Here is a 26709-nt window from a genome sequence, read left to right as displayed (position 1 = left end):
AGACCTTTTCAGAAAAGATCCTGGCCTTGAATCTTCCATTTTGTACCATTAGCCAAGAGGTAGGGAATGTGAGTCCTTGGCCTCACGTGCTTATAATTTGATAATGATGATAATGCCTGATACTTATGAGGCACTTTATGGGTTTGTGAGCCTCATTCATATCCACTGTCTGATCTTTCCCATGATCAAATTTTGGGTTTTCCTAGCAACCTGGTGTTATTCCCATGTTACCAATGAAAACTCTGAGCATAGAGAAGTCACATAATGAGTAACTAGTAGAGTTAAGATAACTACAAATAATTAAGCAAAATAGATGTTTTGGTTTTTTTTCTTTGATACGTAAGTCCCTTCATTCCTTTTGGGTGGCTCAAACGGTTAAGCATCCGACTTCGGCTCAGGTCATGACCTCACAGTTCGTGGATTCGAGTCCTGCGTCGGGCTTTGTGCTGACAGCTTCGAGCCTGGAGCCTGCTTCCAATTCTGTGTCTCCCTCCCTCTTTTTCTGCAACCCCCCTGCTGTCTGTCTGTCTCTCTGTCACTCGCTCTCACTCTCTCTCTCAAAAATAAACATCAAAAAAATTAAAAACCTTATTTAATTCTTTGATTAATGGAAGGAGATTCTTGGAGGGTTGGGAGTTGACCAGAAGAGGCTTTGAGGAAGAAATCGCCCATCTAGAATGGATATCAAGAATTGGAATTACTGTGACAAATTTATAATTACAGCAACATTGCCAGCTTGCTTCCAAAGTTGCTCTAACATAATAGGTGGTAGGAAAGAACCTGTTCTTCAGCACCTTTCAAATGTTGGCTAAACTGATAGGTGAACGTGGCATCTTGATTTGCATTCTCCTGACGAAGGGTGAAGCAGAGTGTCTTTTCATGAGTTTATCAGCCCCTTGAATTTGCTCTTTTGGGTATTTTCTCATTTTCTATTGGGTAGTTCTTTTTCTCTCTTTCTATTAAGTTATTGTCATTCTTTATGTATTCCAAATAGTAACCCTTTATATGCTATATATGTTGCAAATATATTCTCCTAGCCTATCATTTGTACACATGTAAGAAATAAGAATATGAGGTGATCTTTCAAAAAGAAAGACTTAAGGGGCACCTGGGCGGCTCCGTTGGTTAAGCATCCGACTTCGGCTCAGGTTATGATCTCACAGCTTGTGGGTTCAAGCCTCGCATTGGGCTCTGTGCTGACAGCTCAGAGCCTGGAGCCTGTCTTCAGATTCTGTCTTCCTCTCTCCATTCCTCCCTTGCTCACTCTGTCTCTCTCTGTCACTCAAAAATGAATAAATGGTACGGGGCACCTGCGTGGCTCAGTCGGTTAGGCATCCAACTTCGGATCCTGTCCCCCTCTTTCTCTGACCTTCCCCTGCTCGCTCGCCCTCTCTGTCTCAAAAATAAATTAAACATTTAAAAAAAAACATTAAAAAAACTTAAAAAAAAGAAATACTTAAGAGGTTGCGTTAATGCAAATGTCAAAGAAAGAAGTGGAATTTGAAATTAAGTCCTAAAGAATGGATGGGATTTAGAAAGGGTAGGAAAGCGATGTGAAAAAAGATATACTGCTATGTCAGAAAGTACATTCCCGAACTACTGAGAAGACCGGCCTGGCAGAAATGGGGAATCCTTTCTGGATTATAATGGAGACGAAACTGGAGAAATAGCCTTTACTTAAACTCAGGGGTGTGAGATGCCAGAGGGAGGAGTTTGGAATTTGTCCTCTGAGACTTTTTTGATTGAAACAAGATTTCCAATCAATATCTTGAAAATATTACCTGACTACAGTGTGTAAGGTGATTTGAGGCAGGAGGAAATGCCTGTTAGAGGTACCTGTCGGAGCTAAAGCTGAATTAAGTTGGCAGAGAAGTGAATGAAAAGGAAGGGAATAATTAAAGAGGAGTTTTAAAGCAAAACATGTCAAGTCTTGCTGATTGATTGGATGCCCTGACGATTGCAGGTGGCTGAAGAGTGGTCCTGTGTTTGGCTACTTGGGAAGTAGCCAAGGGAAGGAGCTTTGATGGGGAGGTGATACCAAATCCCAGAACTTGGCCAAACAGAGACCAGAAAGAGATGAATTGGTGACCTTGGGGTTGCAATTTTAGGTGACTATAAAGATGGAACACAAGAAAAGAAATTAAATTTTATAATAACTAGGGGGGCGCCTGGGTGGCTTAGTCAGTTGAGTATTCGACTCTTGAGCTTGGTTCAGGTCATGATTTCATGGTTTGTGAGATCAAGCCCCATGTCTGGCTGTGCACTGACAGCGGGGTGCCTGCTTGAGATATTCTCTCTCTCTCTCTCTCTCTCTCTCTCTCTCTCTCTCTCAAAATAAATAAATCAACTTTAAAATGACTAGAAACTTAACAGGAAGGAATAAAGACTAAGTTTAGGCCTTATTTATTTTAAAGGGGGGCACTTGTGGGGAGAAGCACTGGGTGTTATATGGAAACCAATTTGACAATAAACTATTATAAAAATAAATAAATAAATAAATAAATAAATAAAGGGAGACGAGAAGCCAATATGGATAGGAAAGTCTGTTCCTTGGGGCGCCTGGGTGGCTCAGTCGGTTAAGCCTCCGACTTTGGCTCAGGTCAGATCTCATGTTCGTGGGTTCGAGCCCCACGTCGGGCTCTGTGCTGACAGCTAGCTCAGAGCCTGGAGCCTGTTTCAGATTCTGTGTCTCCCTCTCTCTGACCCTCCCCCTCTCATGCTCTGTCTCTTGTGTATCAAAAATAAATAAAACATTTTTAAAAAATAAAAAAAAAAAAGAAAGGCTGTTCCTGTCAGTATCATGATTCCTTTATCACCCCTTTGCCACAGATGACCTCTCCCTGCTGGTACCCTGGTTGTGAGGAGGACAAAGTTTGGCGTGTGTCCCCCACAGGGTGCCCTGTGTTCAGAAGTCCTGCCTGTGGGACAGCACACAAGTTAGTTTCTCCTGGAGACCACTCAGGAACCAAGGGAGAAAACACGGCCAACAAGACAGCTTTGAAGCACCTGAAATGTTTCTGCTCACTGATAAAATGAGTCACCTGTGAATGCACATGCACCTGAGCACACTCAAAAGCTGTGTCTTAAAAAAAAAATTAAACAGCGCCAGTATTAACTTCCATAATGAAAAAATATATTTCAAGATTTAGTGTTTATCCTGTATAGAGCATATGTTACTGCTTTATTCATGCTGTTGTCTGATGTTTTCTAATGATGGTCTGACACTGATTATTCTTCAAAGTGTTTCTAATGACATTTTCCTTAAACGGAGTCACGGCACACAGGCAACAAGATAGAGGAAATCAGCGGGCTTGAGCTGTGTGGGGCCCTGATGCACCTGAGTCTGGCCAACAACAAGATCACGTCAATTAACGGCTTAGGCGTGCTGCCAATCAAAATTCTTTGTCTGGTGAGTCTAAGCAAAGCTGTTGATGGAAGTACTAGTTAATGTTTCAGTTAAGTGTATGAATGATAATCTGGGTTGTTCAGATTTATAAAGAGCTAATTACTTCAGGAAACAGGACTGTCTTCAGTTCTGTGTGTTTCTTTTCACGCTGTGTGTGTCTTACGTGTGGTTGTGTATGCATGCAGGGTCAATGTGTCATGCTGTGGTAAAATGATTTTCTAATTTGGCACCCAAATTTAGTTTTTTTTAAAAAGGTTCATGTTTTACACTGAGAAAGAAAGGAATACTTCAGACAGCTTTTAAAAATACATTTTATGATGTCTCCTTGATGAGATAACATGGAAGCATCTTTAAGCAGAATATTTATTATCGTTAATACTTGATTGTTCTCAAATGAACCACAGAATGTTTTCTGGGCACTGAGTTTTGGCAGCCCTTTTGTCCCAATATATGTTAGCTTCCCATTCTGGAAAAACCAGAATTGGTGCTGTGAATAAAGGAACAGTTCCAGTCAGAAATTTGAAGAGAGCACTCTTCTTAAGCTCTATGATATGCTCTGTGACTATGAATGAAAATGCAGATAACTTATTTAAAAATCAGAATTAGAAGAGCTCCAAAGATATATATAGTGTTTTTGAAATCACAGTATAGCTCACTAATTTGGGAGTTGATAATGAGTTTGTGGATGATTTTGGATTCTTCCTCCTTTCTTCCTCTCTCCTACCTCTTACTGCGGACGGCTTAGCTATCTTTTTCTGTATCTATCACAGGTGGGCAGGGAGGATTTTGAGCCACGAGGCTGGTAGCTTATTAATTTCTTATGTGAAATATCCCATAGGGGAACGTTGAACTGCTGTTGGAAATGACCCCTTGGGTTATCTGCAGATTTACGACATTGACAATATACTCTACTTGTCTTACTTAACCAGAGATAGCGGAAGGTTGGCTAGTGCTAATTTTTCTTTCCCCGAGCTTGGAGCATGAAGTGCTTTTTCAAGAGCCTTCACTCCTTACAGCAAGACAGGTGAAGGCAAAGGATGGGTTCCAGTACCGATGGACCAGACGTATGGAGAGTTTTAATGATTTCCCTCAGATTTTATGTTGTATGTCCCCCCCGAGGCATGTTAGCAAAGCATTAAAGAAAATGAATTTGAGGGGCTCCTGGGTGGCTCAGTCGGTTAGCATCCGACTTTGGCTTAGGTCATGATCTCGTGGTTCATGAGTTCGAGCCCCGCAAGGGGCTCTGTGCTGACAGCTTGGAGCCTGGAGCCTGTTTCAGATTCTCTGTCTCATTCTCTCTCTCTCTGCCCCTCCCCTGCTCTTGATCTGTCTCTCTCTGTCTCTTGAAGATAAACACTGAAAAAAAATTAAGAAAATGAATTTGATGAATTGGTTGGCAAATTTAAAAATTATAAGAGAAAGTCACGCTTAAAAATTATAATTCGAAGGCATATTGGCAGTATGTACTATCGAATTTGTGTCTTGTTAGACCCTTAGCCTTTCTGTACGTCTCTCTGTGTACCGGCACTCCCATTAGCTTTAAGAGGAGCATCCTATGTGGAAAGAGATGAGGGGGTGTGCTTCAGGGAAGGACAGCTGACCTCATGATTAAGCAGAACAACACATGGCAATTTTATCCAAGAGTTTGATTCACCAAGTCAAGTAACCCACCTTGACAATCCCATCTCAAGCACTTTTTAGAAGGAAACATAGAAGACTTCTTTTTTCCACACAGAAGTTAAGGGGATCGTTCCCAGTCCTTGCCACCCCCGTTACCCACGATGAACCAGAAAATCTGAACTATGCCCTCATTCATTTTCCTTAACATTTTTGAGAATAGTAAGGGTTCCTTTCACAAATGTTAATGAAATATATAAAATAAAATGACACACATTTTCCTTCAACAGTTAATGCTTTTATCTTTTAATTTGTGGAATGAGAAAACCAGTTGCTTTACTACTGCAAACAATTCATTGTACATGTTTTTCTTAGAAAAAAGAACAACTTGCTCCACAAACCACTTGTTCTCTCCCATCAGCTTTGACAGTAAATGTAAGTAAGGGGAGAGGAAAGTGTGGTTCACTTACAGGCTGTCCTTCCAACCGCTTCTGCTAGCAAGTGCGGGCAATGCAGTCCACACTTTCAAATTCATTTTGTCTTAGTAAGAGCCACTTACTCCTTCCTTTCCAAACCGGGGAGATGAAGAATATTGCTCATTTGATCTTTGAAAGAAAATAGCTTTTCTCTAAAGGCCCCCTTTTCCCTGCTAATCACACTTAAAAAAAAAAAAAAGGTTAAAAAGAACTGTTCATGCTGAAACCGGATGTCCACTTTGAGGGGCGATGTATCAGTCTTTGGCATCAGAGAAAGTATTTGACTAGACAACTTTCAACTCAAATTCTGTGATTCTGAATATTTCTCTGTTCGGCTTTGCTTTATGGCTGTAGGCTAGCTAATTAAACGTTTCTCTGCGTCACTCAGTGCTCATGCATCGACCCCTTTGAAAGCCATCAGAGACACTGTGAAGAATGATTACAGTCTATCTTCCACAGCTACAGCACTTCCAAGTTCTTCGGGAAGAAGTGTATTTTATATAAATTTTAGGTGTGGGCATATTTTAAATAGGATATTGAGGTCTTATTTGACTACATTAAGTTAGTATGGATATGATGTTCACTTCAGTGCAATTTTTTTTTCTTTTCCTTTTCTGTTACACTCTCTAGAACTTTTTTTGAACTCTAAACAGTAGGAGATTTTACTTAACTTAGGCAAATGGGGGTTATGGACATTTCTCCCTTCTTATCATGGACTTTTCCAAACACACATGAAAAAGGGGAAGAGTTTAATACGCCCCCCATGTATTATCACCCAGCTTTGTAGATGGCCAACATTCTGTGAGTATATTTTAAAGAGTCACAGAATTAAACTAAAGAATGCAAATCTTGCTCGTTATTGAAGTAAAATGTTATGAAAAATAGGCTGAAAATGAACTCTTGCATGTACAGGAAACATATACCAGGAAAAATATTGTAGATGGAAGAGAATGCTATAATTTAATTTTTCAGTTACGTACTTATTAAAAGTATTAAGACCTTAACGATGGGCATTATATGGTATTAATTGAAACCTCAGAATTATCTTTATGATTCTCAACTTAAACTAAAATGTAATTTTACTGTGGCATGTTCTTCAAGGAACCCAAGGGATTGTATGTTGGAAAATGCTCAAGAAAATGCAGATTCTTGCTGCCGCTGTAATTTGTTGTTGTGGGTACATGAGGGTTGGGAAAGAGGATCTTTGAATCATTCTTTGTCTTACTCTCATTGTCTGGGAAGATGCTTATGTGTGAATTATTGAAGAACTCGGTTTAGTTATCTATTGCTGAGTAACAAGCACTGCCCCCCCCAGGGTTGTGACATGGAGACATGTTGTAGCTAACCATTTTATCAGCTGACAGTTCTGCAGTCTGGGCTGGGTTCCACAGGGCGGTTCTTCTGCTGGTCTTGCCCCATTCAGCTGGCAGGTTGGCTGGGGGCGGGGCTTGGCTGGGATGCTGGAATGGCTGGGTTTTTCCACTCTGTTTAGTCTCAGGGCCCCCCTCCATGTGATCACTTCTTCTCCAGGTGGCCTCTCCACAAATTCTTCCCCAAACAGAGCAGCTGGGGTTCTTACATGGCAGCTGCAAGACACAAGAGGAGGAATGGCCAGGCCTTATTTATTCTTAAACTTGGCACTGGAACCTTTCTGCCATATTCTTCTGGTTAAGGCAAGTCCTAGGTCCAGTGTAGATTCAAGAGGAAGGACGTGTACAAGAGCATGAATAACTCAAGGTGTGACTTGGGCCACCACAGCCCTCATACTCTGAAGCGATTAGAATGTTCCTGAAAACCAAGTGTATGGGAATCACTGTTCACATGGTTTCTTGGGATGGCAATGGAAGATTTGCCCTATATTTTGTTTCTAAAGATAAACATGGAGTTACACTGTCATTAGGCCTTAGGCAAACAATGTAAAAGCTTACACTACCTAACTTTTTCCTACTGATTTGAACATTCATCTTCCATCACTTCAGTGAAAATATCACATTCTGATTCCTCCAGCTGAAAACCTGGGATTTCTTTCTGGGGTTCATGTATATATGTTTAGGGAGGTGATTGGTGGCAATGGTGGAGGGCAAGGGAGCAAGCGTGGCTTGCTGATCTTAAGACTTTTAGGCAGTATCGAGAATGAAAACTTGGCCTTGCACTTTTTCCCACTGGAAACTTTTAAGGCACTGAATGTGTTTTACCAATTTCAGAGCAATAACAAGATTGAGAAGATCACTGGTTTGGAGGACCTAAAAGCCCTGCAGCTCGTCGATCTGTCCCACAATAAGATCAGTAGCCTCCAGGGCTTAGAAAATCATGACTTCCTGGAAGTGATCAACCTCGAGGATAATAAGGTAATGTCCCACTTTCCACGCCTGGTTTTAGTGTATATGTAGGAGGACACATTAGGGCCTATTACTGGTTTCTTAAGGGCTGATTCTTTTCTTTTCTTTTCTTTTCTTTTCTTTTCTTTTCTTTTCTTTTCTTTTCTCTTCTCTTCTTTTCTCTTCTTTTCTTTTTTCTCTTCTATTTGTGCACAAGGCACTGTTTCTTTTTCTCTTCTTCTCTTTTCTCTTCTCTTCTTTTCTTTTCTTTGCTATTCTATTCTGTTCTTTTCTTGACCATTGTCAAGTTGGTTTCCATATAACATCCAGTGCTCATCCCAGAAATGAAGGGCTGTTGCTTTAAATGCCAGCTTAGAAATGTTATTCTAGAAAGCCTCCTGGAGCACTAGTTGCAGGACTGTTTTGTTTGTTTGTTTGTTTGTTATAAATACAATTCTTTTGAAAATCTGATAATTCCTAATTACATTGATTGAAGGGTTTAAGCTGCAACCAAGTGGACGTGACTTTCTGAAGTAGATGTGTTTGTGTAAAATTTTGTGTAGAAAGAGGACTGTGGGAATGTCTGAAATGTCAGAGCAGGGAAATTGGAGACAAGAGTCTCAGCGTGGGGCCCAGTTGGTTGAGTGTCCGACTTCAGCTCAGGTCATGATCTAATGGTTTTGGGGTTCCAGCCCCATGTCAGGCTCTCTGCTGTCAGCATGGAGTCTGCTTTGAATCCTCTGTCTCCCTGACCCTCCCCCGACAGTGCTCACTGTCTTTCAAAAATAAATAAACAACATCAACAAAAATTAAGAAAAACCTCAGGCTGGTGTTGCCCAGGGCTGTCATTTAACAAGAAGAGGCACAGGAGGTGAATCCCTATATTCTGTTGGTAACAGTAGTGTGTGTTCCTAATCTGTAGGCGTTGAGAATTGGATTTACTCAAATTTCCATACCTGGCATAACACCCACTTAATTTCACAGGTTATAAAAACTGGCTTTCACTCTTAATTACACTTTATTTCCAATAAAGCGTTTGTGCTTGCAATCATGGTATATCTGGCTACTTATGCAATAAGGTCTACAAAACAGTTTTTTTCCATAACTGAGTAGTTTTATTGTATTTTTTGGAAAGGCTTCCTAAGGAAGCTGAATGTTCATGTCTTCTTGAGAATGCAAACTTGGGCCGACCCTGGAAGAGACATTGTTCTTACCTGGGGTGGGAGGTGATGCTGCGGAGACTTTGTTCAGGTGTGATGGTGCTTATCTGTTGTGTCTGCTGACTGTCTCCAGTGAACTTGCACCACTTGTCAGTTTTTTCACTCTGTTTAGTCTCAGGGCCCCCCCTCAAGAAAAGGTGGGAAAAGCTGGATTTTTAATCACTGACAAAACTGTTCCTCCTTATTTTTACTTGATTTGTATACTAAACTGGTCAATTTCTAAAGTTAATTCCCCTTGTGTTCATGGTGCCACATAGCTTACGAAGCCAGCACAGTCTCTGTCTTGTGTGGTTCTAGTATCTTTTCATGAACTTGCCATGAAGATGGTTTTCCTGTATATATATTCAGGGAGTGTTGCAAAGCAGGAATGCATTCATCGAATCCCAACTGAATAATGGTAATAATAGTAATGACTGCAGTCATAACATAATCTAGAGATACTTGTCAAGTACTTGTGCACAAGGCACTGTTCTAAGCACTTTACATATATAATCTCATGCAGTCCTCATCATAACCCTATTATCATCACTATTTCACCGATGAAGAAACTGGGGCACGGAGAAGTTAAGTAACATGCCCAACACTCCATATCTAGCAAATAACAACGTCGGGATGCAAATATAGAATAGTTTGCTTCCAGGCTTGGTGTTCTCAACCCTGACAGATAATACGGTAAATGAAAGGCTAATGACCCTTCCTTCAGAAAAGCGTGTAGTGTAATGCCCTAGAAGCGTGCTTTCTGATAGAAATATAATGCAAGCCATAAATGTGAGCCACACTACAAAAAGGTAAGGAGAAACAGGTGAAAGTAATTTTAATAATTTATTTTACTTAGGCCAGTTTTTCCAAAATACTATCATGTCAACATGTAATCTACAAAAAAAAAATCATTGATGAGACATTTTATAACCTCTCGCCTCATACTGTTTTTGACATTCTGGTGTGTATATTATACTTACAGTCCATTTCAGTCCATTAAAGAAAAAATGGTCACGTGTCCCAAAGCGGGAAATCCTTTAGCTACAATGGAGTCCATAACAATAACATAATTCCCTGGCTCCCCACTGGCCAGGTTGGGGAGCAACCAACAGTACTTTGAAATGTTCTTTGAGCCTTCCAGAGATTTCCTCAGAGATTCCTCCAGTACTACTGAGAATACCATGTCAGGGATGGAAAATTTATCATTTGACAGAAACAACGTTGTTGTTGCTTCTCAAACATGATTAATTTGATGTATCGGTAGCACTTTCATCAGTATTATTTACTTGGTCTTAGCTGCTAACACACTGCAATACCCTCACATGACCATTTCAACATCTCTTTTAACTTCCTTTGCAAATGTTTACCATCAGCCGGTGGCCTGGGGACCCTTCCCACTCTCTGTAGTCCTTGTTAGATTTGACGATCGTTTCTACCATTTAAAACGTATCCCTAAAATGTTAACTCCATTATAACCTCAGTCCTTTCTTCTAGAAGCAAGACATCCGTCTTGGAGTTACTTAGGGAATGCTGTTTTACTCCTCTGAGTCTGTGTGTCGTATTTTACAAATCTGTCTACCTACCTATGAAAAAGCCTGAACAGGTTTTAAGTCTGGATGCTGGGGTTTGGAGAGCATAGCCTCCAAACATGGCCAAGTGAGAGTGAGAATTAATTAAACTGCACTCCCTTGGAACTCAAAGTGGACAGGCTGTTGGGGGTGGGGGGGGCGGGGGGAGTCACCAACAGGGGTGAGGAGAAGAGGGTCATACAGAATCTGGGCATCAACCGTTCTGGCGTGACATTATCAGCAGTAGATGGCTGGTGTTCCCTTAAGAAAAGAATCTCACTGGCAGTGGTTCCCTTGAAGTCATTTGGGGTGCTGTACTCCACACTTCTGTGATGCTCTGTGGATCTTGGCATTTGAGAAGACATGAAGGGGGTTCTGCTGTGGGGTGAGGTCTTCAAGAGAGGAAGGGCCCATCAGGACAACCAGGATCCACTGTATGTTGCGAATTTTGCATATGTGGGAACTTGAAGCCCAGCTGCTCAATACTTGCTGACTTGTGCCCTTAACAAGGTCTTCCTAGGACTAGGGGGGATTCTGGGTCCCTCTCCTTTGACTCTCAAAGACCAGGTGATCCCAGCCGACATTCAGTTTTAATATGAGTTTATGTATTCCGTGATCACAGTGTTCATGTTGTTGGCAGTTTTTCAAGAACTCTCCATGTCAGTCACCGTAGATGTCACCATCATCTGGAGTGTGTGCATAGTGTTCCCATTATGGGACTGTACTATGACTCATTTAATCGCATAATGATAGTGTTTTTAGGAATTTAGAAAGTTTTAAACTTTTACTAAAAAATGTGAGACTGAACAGTCTTGTATCTAATGTTTGCCTATCCAATGATCTTCAGCATAAACCTCTTGAGGAGGGAAGCTGGTTCATGGCTTATGTGCACGTAACACATCAGCTCTTCTTTTTAAGAAGAACATGTCAGTTTCCACTCCCATCAGCAGTGCATGTTAAGTGCTCGTGTTAGTGAGGCACGTTCATTGCAGGAAAACATCTCCTCCTAACATTTGTGTCAAGTCCAAGCTAAGAGCCGTGTGTTATGGGAAAACCAACCCAACTGTTCAACAGCTCTGACTGAGCGGTGTGAACTGGTTTTATGTGTCCACCTTCCTGAATAACACAATATTGAGAAAATGACCCTTTCATCTTGTAGATGATCCAGATGCCAACCTAATGGATCTAGTCATTGTATTGGAAGAGTTGTGTCCAATAGCATAGCATTGCTGTCAGTAGATTAATGTGTGCAGCTTCTGTATGGTAGCTCAGATTTGACCTTTCATATCATGTCTTTCAAAATGGCATCCTTCGAACATGGTGCATGTGTTTTCTCCCTGACTTAGCTTTGGTAGTAGTTTAATTTTAGCTGCATTTTGTGTTGGAGAGCTCAGGAATTATCGGTGATTGCCTTTGGAGTGCTTTCACGATACAGGCAGAAATGGCTTTGGAAGAAATAGAAATGAAAACATGATGATTATTTTTAAAATAATTTTCAAATTTTAATATCTACATTTGAAATAAAATTGTAATTATGCTAATTATAAGAAATTTAAGTAAAACTCTTTGTCTTTAGAGGGACATTCAGGAATTCTGCAATCCACGCTCTACCTTGGTCAAATTAAGGGACTGTCAAGCAATCTTTTTTCCCTTCACTTAAAAAAATTTTTTTTTCATCTTTATTTTTTATTTTTGAGAGAAAGACAGTGTGCAAGCAGGGGAGGAACAGAGAGAGAGGGAGACACAGAATCTGAAGCAGGTTCCAGGCTCCCCGCTATTAGCACAGAACCTGTCATAGGGGTTGAGATCATGACCTGAGTCGAAGTCTGACATTCAACTGTTTAAGCCACCCAAGCACCCCTTTAGTTTAAACAAAAAGAAATAAGGTGAACACCCATGTCACATCTATGTCAAGAAATGTGCCTTATAGTTCTCTGTTTCTATCTTTCCTTAAAAATAATTCTCTCTTACTGAAAAAACCATAGAGCTAGCTACACATGCACATGCAGTAAGAAGGCTTCACCGGTCCCCAGAAGGCTGGGGAGCAGGAGGGCGAGGAAGGAGGAGGGGTGAGGAAAACCGGGGAGCCCTCACATGCGTTTTTGGTACTGTTCCTCTGATTCTTCATACTCAGTTATTTCTGCCTTAAAATGAATAATGGCTGAGATGAGGAACAGCTCACTGTTCTTCATCTAGAGAGGGAAAAAAATAAGGCCGTGAGTGTTGACATTTAGTGAAGGGGCATGCAGTAATTTTCTTGTTCTGCATTTGGAATACCTGTTAGGAAGTTGGAGAAACAACAGAGCAGTTTCTAAAGTCAGTTGAATTTAGAGTATCCATTCTAGTTCCTCTTATACTGTTTTGTATTATTTGTTGTACATTTAGTCTCTTGATAATATTTTGTTTCTTTAATTAAACAGATTGCTGAGCTGAGTGAGATAGAATACATTGAAAATCTACCTCTCCTTCGAGTTGTCAGCTTTTTAAGAAATCCAATTCAGGTGAGAGGGATTTATGATGGGGGAAGGGGGGCGGGGTGAGGACCTTCTTGGAATTCTTCAAGGTGGACTTTGGATAAGGACCATCTGGAAGGTGAGTACACTGTGTTTACCTCCACTTTCTGTCCCGCAGGAGACAATCAGGAGGGTTAGGCAAAGTGGCTCTGGCCATCGTCAGAGGGGAGCCTGGATTCAGTTCCCTGCTCAGTGTGTTCACATGGTCATGTGGGACTCATCTGGGGTGGTGATAAAAGATTACAGGACGAGCTACTAAAATTGGAGCAGTGTCCTTTTATATTATACGGTTGTTTTTTTTAAAAAATGTTTGCTTGTTTTTGAAAGAAAGACAGAGCACAGACCAGGGAGGGGCAGAGAGAGAGAGGGAGACAAGAATCCAAAGCAGGCTCTGAGCTGTCAGCACAGAGCCCAGTGTTGGGCTCGAACTCATGAACCACAAGATCATGGACCTGAGCTGAAGTCAGCCGCTTAACTGACTGCACCACCCAGACGCCCCTGTCCTTTTACATTATAGGATGCACGATGCTGGAGGTGTAGACTTGGACTCTGGTTCCTGTTCTGTAACAAGGGCAAGCAAGTCTAAGAGCAGATACCTAAGTGATTTGTGTGTAGTTGTGAAATCTGTGGTGATGTAAAATGATTATAGAAAGAAATACTGTATTTCCTATGGATTCTTTCCCCACTGGTATTCAAAGATCCACTGCTGTTTTTCAAGCCTCTGTCTTTCATTGGTGGCTCCTCTGTTCTGCCTTCTGTTCCTCCGTGTTTGTCCATTTGTCCTTCATTCCACTTGGCTGCTATACCCTTCACTTACCTTTCCAGAGATGGTTGAATTTATATGTATTCCCTAAGTACTTTCCTTTTTGTGTGTATCATGATGAACGTGTCTGGATAGGCAAAATGAATGAATGAATGAAAAGCAAAAGCAAAAATGAAAAATAAGGTTAAAAAATAAATCCACTCCTTGGTCTAGAAATAGTAGCAAGAAACCTAAAAGCATCTCTGGTTAAGAAACAAGCAGGGTCACGGAGTGACCATCAAGCCCCAGTTTCAGAGCCACCCGGGATATTTATTTGTGTGTGTGAATAAACACCCCAAACCCCTTCTCACATGTTAACTCAGTTATATACACACCAACCCACCCCCCAGCTCACACATGGAAGGACATAAAAGATACCTTTGTAGATTCATTTCATGTGCCTTTTTATCTGACATGTGTGACTCACGAATATCTTTCTCTTCAAATATGTAGCTTCTTAATATGAAACTTTAATTATATTGTAAAAGCCAGACAATCCTAACACAGGAGTTAGTTGGGAGCACTAAGAAATTTGTTCTATAGATGAATATTATTTATTATTGTATAACAAATTCATAATAAATGGTACAGATTAATTCAAAATAATACTAAATAAATGACAAAGGAATCCTAAGTAGCGTTCATCATCTGCAATAAGGAAACTCTGTGGAGTTAGAAGATAGGGTTCGAATCTCTGGCTGTGGAGGCGGAGATGAAGTGCTTCACCACCCTGAGGTTTCGTTAGTTTCTCTCTAGAAATGGAGGTGTAATCATACCTGCCGTGCTTATGTCTCAGGGAGACTAACAAGATCACATGTTTGAAGAGCTTTGTAAGCTCTAAGACATGGTCTGCATTTTATAAGGGGACAGGTAAGCATGAAGCTGCAGACAGCCTGAGGGATGCATGTGTGTGCGTGTGCATGTGTGTATGTATGTGTGTGCATGTAGTTGGGACAGAAGCCCAAAGACACTCGTGAGAGCAGCGTGCTGGGGCTTGCTCGTGTGGTAAAGGAAGGAGCTGAGTATTCCTCTTGATATTTTGAATAGGAAAAGTCTGAGTATTGGTTCTTCGTGATTTTCATGCTCCTGCAATTAACAGAATTAGATCAGAAGAAAATTAAAGTGGAAGAGAAGGTACGTGATCACGTCATTCTATGAGGCTCTGATGCCCGCTGTGGGATCAATGTCCAATAAATGGCACCCGTAGCAATACGTGAATGAATTGCTGATTTCGGGCTTGTTTCCTTCCTCTGTCGTTTAACCCCCTTCAAAGCTGTGAGCATCAGCGCAGATGCAGCCAGGGCCCTGCCATTGCAGGGAACAGATTGGCCGTGGGGACAGACGCCGTGCCCCACGGGTGTGTGCGGCTGCATGGGGCTGTCTATTACTTTGGATAACTGTCGTCTCCGGAGGGTGTGTGATTCTATCTGAGTTACTCTAAACATTCATTTAATAGCGAAATTTACTCTGTGCTGCCTATAGTCAACAGGTACTCAAAGTGAATCACTGTCCTGATATTTTAAACCCTTAACTCTGCTCTTTAAACTCATGATCCCTCTTGGACACACAGTTCCAGAGTAACCAGACCCCAGATGCTCTCCATCTGCCTCCCTGCCCCTGTACCTGGAGTGGCGCTTTGTCATGCTTTAGTGACTGGTGACAACTGACATCCACACTAATGAGGGATTTCTTAGACTAAATGCAAATTTGAGAAGAGAATGGAAACAGGTATAAATACGTAGAGGGACAGATACTCCATTTTGTAAGTGCCTTTCTCAGATCGAGGTTCAAAACAGTTAGGGATGCTAGTGTGGTGTTCCTCTCACACTCAGAGGCACTTACTAGATTGGTCTTTAACATTTCGCAAAGGGAATGCAGTTGAAGAGCATGTGTTAAGTAAAGGTGGTGCGTGAGGATAATGTATTTTGAGAGTGAGAAGGACTAGAGGATAGAGAAGTGTACGTTTATGGGGGAAAGACCCATATCTTTGAAGAGAGGAAGCTTTCTGAAAGGAGAGGAGGTTTGGGTAGAATCTGGGATCATTGGATTAGTTCTTGGTGAGATGGCATGAGAAAAACATCCCTGCAGGATCCAAACCTGGAATCTAGAACTATGTACTTCATTCCTTCACCTCATACTACAAGTGTAATCTTGGGCTTTAGAGATTCTATTTTTATTTTTTTCCCTCCCAAACCAGGGAGCCTAAAGAAGTAGGAAACTCCAGTTCCTTATAATATTTTGTTATTTTTAAATGTTTATTTTTTAAAAATATGTTTTGAGAGAGCGAGAGAGAGGGAGGGAGAGAGAGAACAAGCCGGGGAGGGGCAGAGAGAAGATGGTAAGAGAAAATCCCAAGCAGGCTCTATGCTGTCAGCACAGAGCCCAGGGCCGGTCTTGAACCCACAGACTGTGAGATCATGCCCTGAGCCGAAACCAAGGGTTGGATGCTCAACTGAGTGAGCCACCCAGGTGCCCCTGGTCCCATATTTTAAAATAATTGTCATTATTTAGGTTTTAGGAAAATTAGGGTAGACGTGAAGACTGAGCACAAAGGTCTGTGAGCACGCATTATTTTCCATACCTGGTTGCTTGTCTAGAATGTTTTGTTAAAGAAAATCTGAGACTTGTCTTCTTTTTAGAAATGACTATGTTTTCCTCTCGCATTTCTAATTCTGGAAAAGGTTGCGGCAGTGAATAAATACGACCCTCCCCCAGAAGTGGTCGCAGCGCAAGATCACCTGACCCATGTCCTCAACAGCGTGATGCAGCCACAGAGGATCTTCGACAGGTATTCGTTACGGGTCCCCAGGGTAGAGCTCAGGGTGGAAGGCACAGGACAACATCCTCATCGCCCCAGCCGTCCGTTTTGTGGCTCACCCTCTTCTCCTCTCCGAGGGCAGGGTCTTTATTTGGCCGTCTCTCTTAGAGTGATGGTCATCCTACACTTGAGTATGGGTTCGCTCATCGGTGTTTTCCCAAGCGTGGAGAAGAGCACCCTCATCTTCCCTTTCCCGGCTAGCCCCTTGCATGCTGGCTGGCCCGTGACAGAGGACCGTGAGACAAAATGTTTCAAAATTGGTCACCTTTCCTGCCTTAGGATAGAACCACAGACCTTCGTGTCGTTAAAAGAGAATCATGATGATTTCCATCCACTGTGAATTTTTCCTTTGCCTTGAGTGACTACTAGACACCCCTGTGAAAGAGCCTCCATGAGCGCAGATGGTGAGAGAGTCCATAGGAGGCCCGGCTCGCTGAGGGGAAACCCGAGGTAGACTTTATACTGACAGCTCTGTACTCGTGAGCCACCTGGGTTGCTAGAGCACACGAACAGAGTCTCTAAGTTCAAAGACAGATGTGCCACCGTTTCTCCGTTTCCTTTTAAACAATCTTTTGGAGTGGCTGGCCGTTTATACTCTCAGTATATTGCAGAAATTCTATCCATCCCCAAAGGCATTTAAAAAATACTTGGAAAAGAATCTCTTTGTTATAAATGGGTTCTCTTCTATATGTGGTATTCGCATCTGTACTTCACGTGGTTGGTCTCCCACAGAGAGCACAGTGTTTTATTTTGCATCCAGGACATGATTTTTTTCCATGTAATTTAATAATATAGACATTGACAGTGTTATAGATTTATGGTAGCCCTCTGGGTGCAATGATTTATCATTTATTTGCATACAGCAGGAAAGGCACATTTGATTTAAAAGAAGGAATTTATGTCCTTCATTGTATTTCTTTCCTAGTTTATGAGATTGCTGGTTGTTTCATGCTTTAGGGTACATTTATATAAAAGTATGCATCAAAGAAATTTACAACACTGTCTGAAAAACACATATTTCCTCATCACTTCTGGTTTGCGAGTGGGTAAGAGCACATGGCGACGCAGCTCCAGAATGGAGCAGTATTCATTGTGACCAACTCATGGAGACGGGCAGGCCTGCCGCTGTACTTCCCAGGCTGGGCCGGTAGGGAGCCCTAACTCTTGACCATGGGACTTTTATGCTGCATTATTGGGGAACCACGGTCCCTTCCCCTGGCCTGACTGGGGTGAGGATGCAATAATAAAGTTACATGGCAGAATCTTGACTCTGGCCTGGCAGTCTTTGATAGCTTTCTTGCTCTCTGGTACAAGTTCTTGTCCAAGAACTTGTTTTTGGGTTGTACAAGCCCTGTCCAAACTCTGCAGTCAACCACTTCTCCCAGAAGCCCTGGTTTGTTTCAGTGAGAAACCGTATTTCCCAGTCATAATCTGGGTGGCTAGAGCTAATCACTTCTACTGAGTTGCCTCTTGTGGTTAGGCTTTTTAGTGGGCAGATCTAGGAATGCATTCCTTTCTTCCTTCCTTCCAGTGATCTAGTCTATCGTGTTTATTCATATGTTTCTATCTACATCTCTTCAATCTGCTTATATCAAAAGTCTATATCAAACTAGATCTATCTATCTATTTATAGATAGATGATAAAATATCTCCTGAAATCATATTGATACAATCCAATTTCAAGACAATTATTGATTGAACTTCTTTTTTAAAAATTTTTAAACGTTTTATTTATTTTTGAGAGAGAGAGAGAGACAGAGCATGAGCAGGGGAGGAGCAGAGAGAGAGATACAGAATCTGAAGCAGGCTTTAGTTGCCACACTGTCAGCACAGAGCCCAATAGGGGGCTCAAACTCACAAACTGTGAGATTATGACCTGCGTCGAAATCAGACACTTAGCTGACTGAGCCACTCAGGCGCCCCTGATAGAACTTTTATTATCCTCCCTCCTCTCTGTCACATCTGTATCCCTCTTTCCTCTCAAGCCAAAGACACAGGGAGATGGATTGAGAATATCCCGTAATTACTTTTTTTAAATCCCATATTATAGCACACCAGTATCCGTGTTAATACTGCCACCAACGTGATTACTGAAAACATTGAAATCATACTTTACTTATGCTCTTCCTGTCTCTCCCCTCTTCTTTATTGTGGTAAAGTATATATAACAAAATTTGCCATTTTAACCATTTTAGAGTGTACAGCTGAGCAGCATGAATTATATTCACACTGTTGTGCAGCCATCACCTTTTCCCAGAACTTTTTCATCCCCCCCCAGACAGAAGCTATAACCACTAAGCAGTAGCTGCCCGCTGCCTGCTCCCCCCAGTCCCCGGAGACTTCCTATCCACTTTCTAGCCCTATGAGTTTGCCTACTATATATATTTTATCTAAGTGTCAATCACCTGCTTTAAAAATAGTGTGCCGTAGTTTTATTGTCAGAACTCATATCCATCACACACTGTGCTTCCTCCTTTGCTGTCATTTGGTCTCAGTTCTGTGGGTAATCGCACAGCTGTTGCTCACCGCCAGCCCTTCCTTGGCGGTCTCCTCACTTGGTCAAGTGGGGCTTGTTCTCCGGTAGGCTCCTTAGGGCGTCCCTGGGGATCGGTATCCCTTGAACTCTTGCATGTTGATAATATTCTCTGCCCTTTATACTTGAAAGTCATTTTTGCAATATTTAAAATCCATGGCTCACACTATTTTCCTTGAATAATTAAAGATGTCTCTCTTTGGGGGGTGCAAAACAGCCATCTAAATCTGATACACGGTGTTCTTCCCTTATAAGTAATGTATTCTCTTTTTCTAGCTGAATGGTTTTTTTCTTTGAAGTTCGATCGTTGTACTAGACTGTGTCTTAATATTTATTAGTTATTAGTTCTTTGAGGCTAATACTCCCAGGTATGCTGTGCACTTTTTCAATGTATAGTTTATTATTTTTTATTTCAGAAAACTTTTCTTGAATTATAGGCTTTAATATTCGTTCTGTTCACCTGCTTTGGTTTTCTCTTTCAAGAAGATCTCCTTTGCTTATATTCAGTATTTGTCACTTTCCGTTTTTTTCTCTTTGATCATTAACAAAAATTTTACTTTGAGATCATTTTAGATTCACATGCTGTTATAAGAAATAATACAGAGAAATTCTGAATGTTTCCCCCAGTGGTGGTAACTTGCCTTGCTGTAGTAGAATATCAAAACCACGGAAACTGACATTGATACAATCCACCAGTCTGATCACATTTCACCAGCTTTGCATACACTCATGTGTTCATTTGGTCCCATGCAGTTTTATCACAGGTGTAGATCATACATAGGAGCATCACTAAGGAAGAGTTTGTCACCTGGGTCCCTCTGCTTCCCTTTTAGAGCCTTGGCCACCTCCCTCCTCATCTCCCTTAATCCTTGGTGGTCAATGGTCTGTTCTTCATGTCTACACTGTTGTCATTTTAAGAATGTTATACAAATAGAATCATGTAGTATATAACCTTTTGAGATTAGCTTTTAAAAAATTTTTTTTTGCTTAGCCTTATTTTCTGGAGATTTATCCAGGTTCTTGGATATATCAGTACTTCATTCCTTTTTATTGCTGAGTTGTATTCCTTGAATGGATGTACCACAGTGAGTTTAACCATTCATCTCTTGAAAAACATGTGGGGTGATTCTATCTTGGGACAGTTTCAAATCCAGCTCTTAAAACCATCGATGTACAGATTTTTGTTCTTGTACAGTTTCAGCTGGCTTGCTTTGCAGTGGATGCCCCGTGGCTCTTTGGGGGTCCCTTGTTCTCAGGGCTGTCATCTGCCCCATTGCTCCCCCTTGCACGGATTCTGGCACTGTGCAAGGCTTGTGGGTTTGTGGTGCATGCAGATACCTCCTAATCGGGTTTCGTTATCCATGTTATCCATGGGTGTTTGTTCTCAGCTTCTTTCTATTATTCTGTGGATGTTCAGAGAGACTGAAAAAGTATGCTGGCACCGCTTCCATTCTTCTTCATAGAATCCTCACCTCAGCCCTGTATTTTAAAAATATGTTTTATTCTGTATTTCTATCGTTATGCTACAAGTGGAAATCACACACTTCAGCCCAGTGTGTGGCAGGAGATTTTCATTCCTCATTCCAGTCTTTCAAGCCCAGAAGCCATGCCTCGATTCCTGTATTAGCTCTTACCTATTAGCTGTTAACTTTGAGCAAGTCAACCTCTCTGGACTTCCATTTCTTCACATATGCAGTGGGGATAATGATAGAAACATCTTCATTAGCATCCTGTAATAATTAAATGAGGTAATGTGTGTCGGACTCCTAGAATAGTGCCTGGCACATCGTGATTGCTCAGGTAAATTTTCATTTTTACCATTTTTATTGCATATCTGTGTTCTAATTCAATAGGTATGGATGTTAAAGCTTACCTCGCGTAGAACCTGTGTTTTGTTCTTTAGAAAATACTTTTATCAACCAAGTACTAATACATCTTACCATATTTTTTCCTTTTGAAAATGTTCAAAGGGTGCCTGGGTGGCTCAGTTGGTCGGGTGTCTGACTTTGGCTCAGGTCATGATCTCACAGTTCGTGGGTTCAAGCCCCGCATTGGGCCTTGTGCTGACAGCTCAGAGCCTGGAGCCTGTTTCAGATTCTGTGTCTTCCTCTATCTCTCCTCCTACCCTGTTCATGCTCTGTCTCTGCATCTCTCAAAATTAAATATTACTCGGGCACCTGAATGGCCCAGTCAGTTAAGTGTCTGACTTTGGCTCAGGTCATGATCTCACAGTTCGTGGGTTTGAGCCCTACATCAGGCTGTACACTGACAGTGCAAAGCCTGGAGCCTGCTTTACCATCTGTGTGTCTATCTCTGCCCCTCCCCTACTTGTGCTTTCAATCTCTCTCAAAAATAAATAAACATATTAAAAAATACCATTTAAAAATGTTCAAACAAATTTACATACGTGTGGATTTTGCTTGTTATCTATGCTGTGAATGCTATTGTGGGCACATTATCATCAACTTGCTCAGGAAAGTAGGAGGAGCCTTTTCTATAGCGCCTGCAGAAAGTGGCTCCCATGAGATCTCATCATCAAAATCTATAAAAACTACTGGAAAACACTGAACAAAATCAGTATCACCATCTCTCTCAGCCTCCCTAATGGTAGCCTGTAATTAAAAAAAAAAAAAAAAAGCCTGAGAGGCATAAGGTTGCATGATCTATGGCGCCTGCATGCACCAAAGGCTCAGTCACTGACTGAAGTGTGACTGGTGTAGACCCCGCCCTCACCCACTGACTGCCTGTGTTGCAGCACTCTCCCTCGCCTGGACGCCCCTTACCCCATGCTGGTGCTGACCGGTCCTGAAGCCTGTGGCAAACGAGAGCTCGCTCACCGCCTCTGCAGACAGCTCAGCACTTACTTCCGCTATGGGTGAGTCCGTGCATTGGCTGGTAAGGCTGTGAAATGTCAGCTTTGGCTCATGTGGGCTATTAACTTCACGCAAGCTCAACAAGGTCCATTGGTTACACTGTCCTACACCCTGCATCTTGTTGTGGTCTAATCCCCCAGCTGTTGAACTTCCTTCACTGACAGCTGAAATCACTCTCCAAGGTTTGAAAGCACATGTGTTTCGGTGAAGCCTGGTGGCGCTGGAACAGGGGCTCATCCTGGTACCACGTGACGTGACAGCCCGGATGGGCGCTGCCATGGTGTGGGCTGGCGCGCCTTCCTGTGACCACCTCTCCCGCCCTCCGTCGTTCTCCTTGCTTCTCTCCACGCAGGCTTCCCTCTTTGGAGGGCTATTTCAGGAGGAAGGATGGAGACATGGCAGCATTTTCCCGTTCCATTCCCTGGGTCAGCATTCAGTACACTCCAGTTTTCTGGAGCAAACGTTTTGCTCTGTGATTCCTTAATGGTCTGGTTAAAATAGAGGGCACTACCAAAAACATTAGGACCTTTCAAAAAAGTCTTCAGCTGACTTTACAGACCTTTTAAAGGTTTCTGGGAGTCAGATTTAGAGTTAACCACTCTGGTCTTTTAAACTGGTTTTTTCTTAATTTTTACGTACAGCAAAGCAATTACTTCTAGATTAGTAATGCTTGTCGGTGACCAGAGGAGGTGACTGCTAGGATGTTTGGGACAGCCAGAAAAGTAAACACAAATTACTTTCTAATGCTTTCCCTGCCCTTAAGCTATACATGTCCAAGCAATGTAAATACTGTTTTAAACAGGCCCATCGATTTAGATATCTAAAATTACATGCCTCATTTGGACAACCCAAGGATTCAGATGTATAGAATGATTTATTCATTAATATATCTTAAGCACCCTGAAGTAACAAACATAAATTAAAACTTAACAGTAGGATGAAAAAGCAGAGAGTGCCATCCTGCCTGTAGAGGGGTGCTGTACCTGTTTTAAATGATGAGTGGAACACAATGAACGGAAGGTCAAACTCGGGCAGAAAGGTGAATCCTGACTGTTGTGCCAATATGTGAATCTGCAACCTTTTAGCAAACCCAAATGACAGGAGCCAAGGCTTTCTCTGATTAGAGTGTCTTTTAATTATGTTATACATGTTGGGAGCTGGGTCCTTCCTATTGGTTTGTGATACATGTTGCGGGGTCGTGCTGGATCAGATGTGTTCTTGGAGGTGTTCTTTCACTCATCACCAAGATTGTGATCCGGTCTGCCTCTGTATCCTCATCTGGATGGGCCTTCTAATTACTCATTTTTATTAAATCCTGGGTTTCCACCTACTAGAATGCTTATCCATCATGCTTGCGATTGCTTGACTTCATGTTAGTTTTCCCTACTCACCTGTAAGCCCAAGGAGGGTATGGACCAATGTCAGCTTTGCCCACCATTTAGTTCTCAGTGTTCAGCACACTACCAGGCACTTAATACCTGCATGAGAAATACTTGTTAACTGAATGACGGATTGAGTAGATGGATGAATTAATTAAGGGTATTGTATGCCATATTTCATGGGAAATTACTGTGATAAGAAGCCTAGGCGATTTCCCCCAACTGCCACTGATGGATATCCGGAGATGGACGGGTTCCTCCACTTGTTGACCAATTCTTTCAACATATAGTTATCGAGTTCTTCCCATGTGCTTGGTCCTGAAGATACAGCAGGAACAGGATTGATAACGTCCTTGCCTTAATGAAGTTTGTCATCTAGTGGGGAACTCAGACCTTTAATTAGTGCCGTGTACAGTTTGTGTGGAGACACAGGACAGCAAAACAAAATCTTAGAAACTAACTTCATGCCTATGGCCTTACTATCGGCACTGCTCTTTCTTCCCTGGATGGAATTTGTGGCAGGTGGGGAAAAACACTCCTAACCACCTCACTACCAAGCACACACTCATTTACCCCTTGTCCTGCCTTTCACTGGCATCCTCCTAGAGGCAGAGATCAGGGCTCGCTCAGTGACACATCATCGTCCCATCAAGGCAGGGACCAAAGATCATATCATTGGGTTGAAAGATATTAGATAGCTAGAAATTTCATCTGTTGGGAAAGTAAGATAGTACTACTTTATATGCAGCAACTTTCTAATTAAAACAAATGATAAAACCAAAGCACATCCTCAGAGGCAAGTCATTGCTCTTGTGGAGATCTTTTTATTCTTTACCCAACATAATTTTTATTGATTTTTAATTAGATGGAAAAAATATGAATACAGTTTCATCATGAAACGTTAAGTATTCACAACGGCCCTTTCTCTGCCATTTGCTTGAAGCTTTTCTTTCCCTTCTATTTCATTTGCTCTTGGTCTTCCTTTTTACCTTACACAGACCCACGACCGAGACATCCAATGAAATTCTCACATACGAGGTTGCATGTCCAGATATATAAATAGGAAAGGGGTAAAATCGTGGCATAACACGTATTGGTGTGGCTGAGAGATTTTGTTCTAGTTTTAGGTTTTGATTTTTCCATTTGTTCTTGGTTTTAGAAATGGGATGGATGTTCTTTCTTTACCTGTATTGATCATACATGGCCTGGAGATAAGAACTGACTGCCTTCAAAATCTCTCTATTTCCAACCTTAATATTACCACACAAATCAGTGGCCCCCTGGAAGAGTAATGAATAATGAGAGAAACGTAAAACAATGCCGGTATTCCCTGTGCACCTTCCAGCTTTAAGCCCGGAAAGTGATCTGAATAGTCATAAGGAAAACGTTATTCTTCTTTCTTAGCTCTCTTATTTACAGCAATTTCTATTTTTGTAACCTTTTTCATGATGTTGTCTACCAAGTTTATTTTACTTATACTTAGTCCTTGATTACAGTAAAGTAAAAGGCCATAGCTATTTAGCTACATGAGATCTATGACCTGCAGTTATCTAAATGCAGTCTAGTCTAATGTCTGTTTATTCAGATATGACAAACTAGTAGAATGGTTCATTTATTCCTCTAATCAGTGTTTACTGAGCAGGGGCCACATGCCCCGTGCCAGCAGTAAGCCGTAAAACAGACGTGGTCTTGCCCTGGGAGCTTACCATCTAGCATGGGATTCCGACAGCTAAATGCCGGCTAACAAGGTAGTTTGGGGGTGCAATGATGAGGGGATGGACAGCCTCCGGGTCAGGAGAAGTAGAAGGTAAGTGGGATGTGGGACTTGAACAGGTGCCTTCCAGACAGGATGATGGGCGCATTCGCTGAACTGAAAGTCCTCTGGAATGCAGCGGGACTTGACATACAGAGGGAGACGGCAGAAGAGAAGACCAGAAAAGTAGACGGGAGTCTGATCGTAAAGGCTCTGTAAGCAGGGGGTGGCGTGCCAACCACTGCATTCCAGTAAGTGCGCCCTGCCGGCAGCTTGGCAGAGGGTGGGGCAGGCAAGCCTGGGGACACGGAGACCAGCTGGGGTGGCACGAGTTAGAATGTAGCGTGTGGTTATGGGCAAGTGGACAGGGCAGTGGCATCCTGGGATTTGCTACTCAAGTATAGCATGTGATCTCTTTAAATGTCCAGCAGTTAACTGACATATTTGCACTGAGCATTAGGACCAATTTAATTTTCCTGCCGGATGTCTTAGGAAGACCTGGGCTTTCATGGATGGCCTTTGAAAGAGTTCGCTTACCAACAACATGGCGTGCTAGTTGTGCTCCAATTTAGATGTGCTCACAGCCAAACCTCTGCCTAAATATTTGCAGTAACAAGAAGTTTGTTACTTCCTGAGGCAGTCTGGTCCAGAATTGAGATTATCCTAAAACGGCGTGCTTCTGAATCAAACCGAAAACATTTCTACTTCCTCATCCAACAGCTAGCTCTTCTTAGACATCTTTTCTTCCTGTTGCATTTCCCTGGATAGTCTACCATTCATTGTTTGGTCTGACCTTGCGGTTTCCCTCCCTCCTGATCATCTCCTCCCCTCTGCAGACTCAGTTTGTTAGGATCCTCCCTGACAGCTGGCCCATGAATGGGCCTTTCAAATGTCTAACCTCACTCTGAACTCCCAGGATCAGTCTCTAACTCCATTCTTTTCGTGTGGCTCCCTTTGTAGACCGTACTTAACCGTTCACAATGACATTCATCATTAGTAAATAATAAACTCAAGGAAATCTAAATTACAAATAGAATTGTATTTAGGGGACAAGAAGGATACTGAAGGTGATGGCCCAAGCAGATTTCTTTGTCTAAAATTTGGCATCTTTTTATTTATTTATTTACTTATTTATTTTTTGCTAAGTGAGTTCAGCGAAACACTGCTTCCACTCTGCAGTACATTCTTTTTCAGATGTTCGCCTTTGGGCAGCCTTCTGCACAGTGAACATTTCTGCACGTGAAAATTGGATGACAGGATTCAAAAACCCACAGCTTACCTTACATCCTTCTTAATAGAAGTTTCCATGGCAGATACAGGCTCTGGCATCTGCACACATCACATCAGTGAAGCCGCCTCTTTATTTGCCTGCCTAGACGCTTCAAATTACTTCTTTGCTGTGTCTTCCTTTTAGAAATTCTGAAAAAATTCCTGCCACTCAATTCCTTTGTTGG

General features: G+C 41.9%; 1 protein-coding gene across 1 annotated transcript in view; it reads left to right on the top strand.

The window, feature by feature from the left end:
• LRGUK (leucine rich repeats and guanylate kinase domain containing) overlaps window positions 1–26709 on the top strand; it is a 67633-nt gene that overhangs the window by 23290 nt on the left and 17634 nt on the right. The window contains exons 6-11 of the mRNA XM_029918019.1: window positions 3285–3409; window positions 7704–7847; window positions 13005–13085; window positions 14947–15033; window positions 16581–16687; window positions 22006–22125. Coding sequence (XP_029773879.1) covers window positions 3285–3409; window positions 7704–7847; window positions 13005–13085; window positions 14947–15033; window positions 16581–16687; window positions 22006–22125 — 664 coding nt within the window. The remainder of the gene's footprint in view (window positions 1–3284; window positions 3410–7703; window positions 7848–13004; window positions 13086–14946; window positions 15034–16580; window positions 16688–22005; window positions 22126–26709) is intronic.

This window comes from Suricata suricatta, chromosome 2 (genome assembly GCF_006229205.1).
Source record: "Suricata suricatta isolate VVHF042 chromosome 2, meerkat_22Aug2017_6uvM2_HiC, whole genome shotgun sequence".
Lineage (NCBI taxonomy): Eukaryota > Metazoa > Chordata > Mammalia > Carnivora > Herpestidae > Suricata > Suricata suricatta.
The sequence above is the reverse complement of the archived record's forward strand: the minus strand, read 5'-3'. Positions and strand labels throughout refer to the sequence as shown.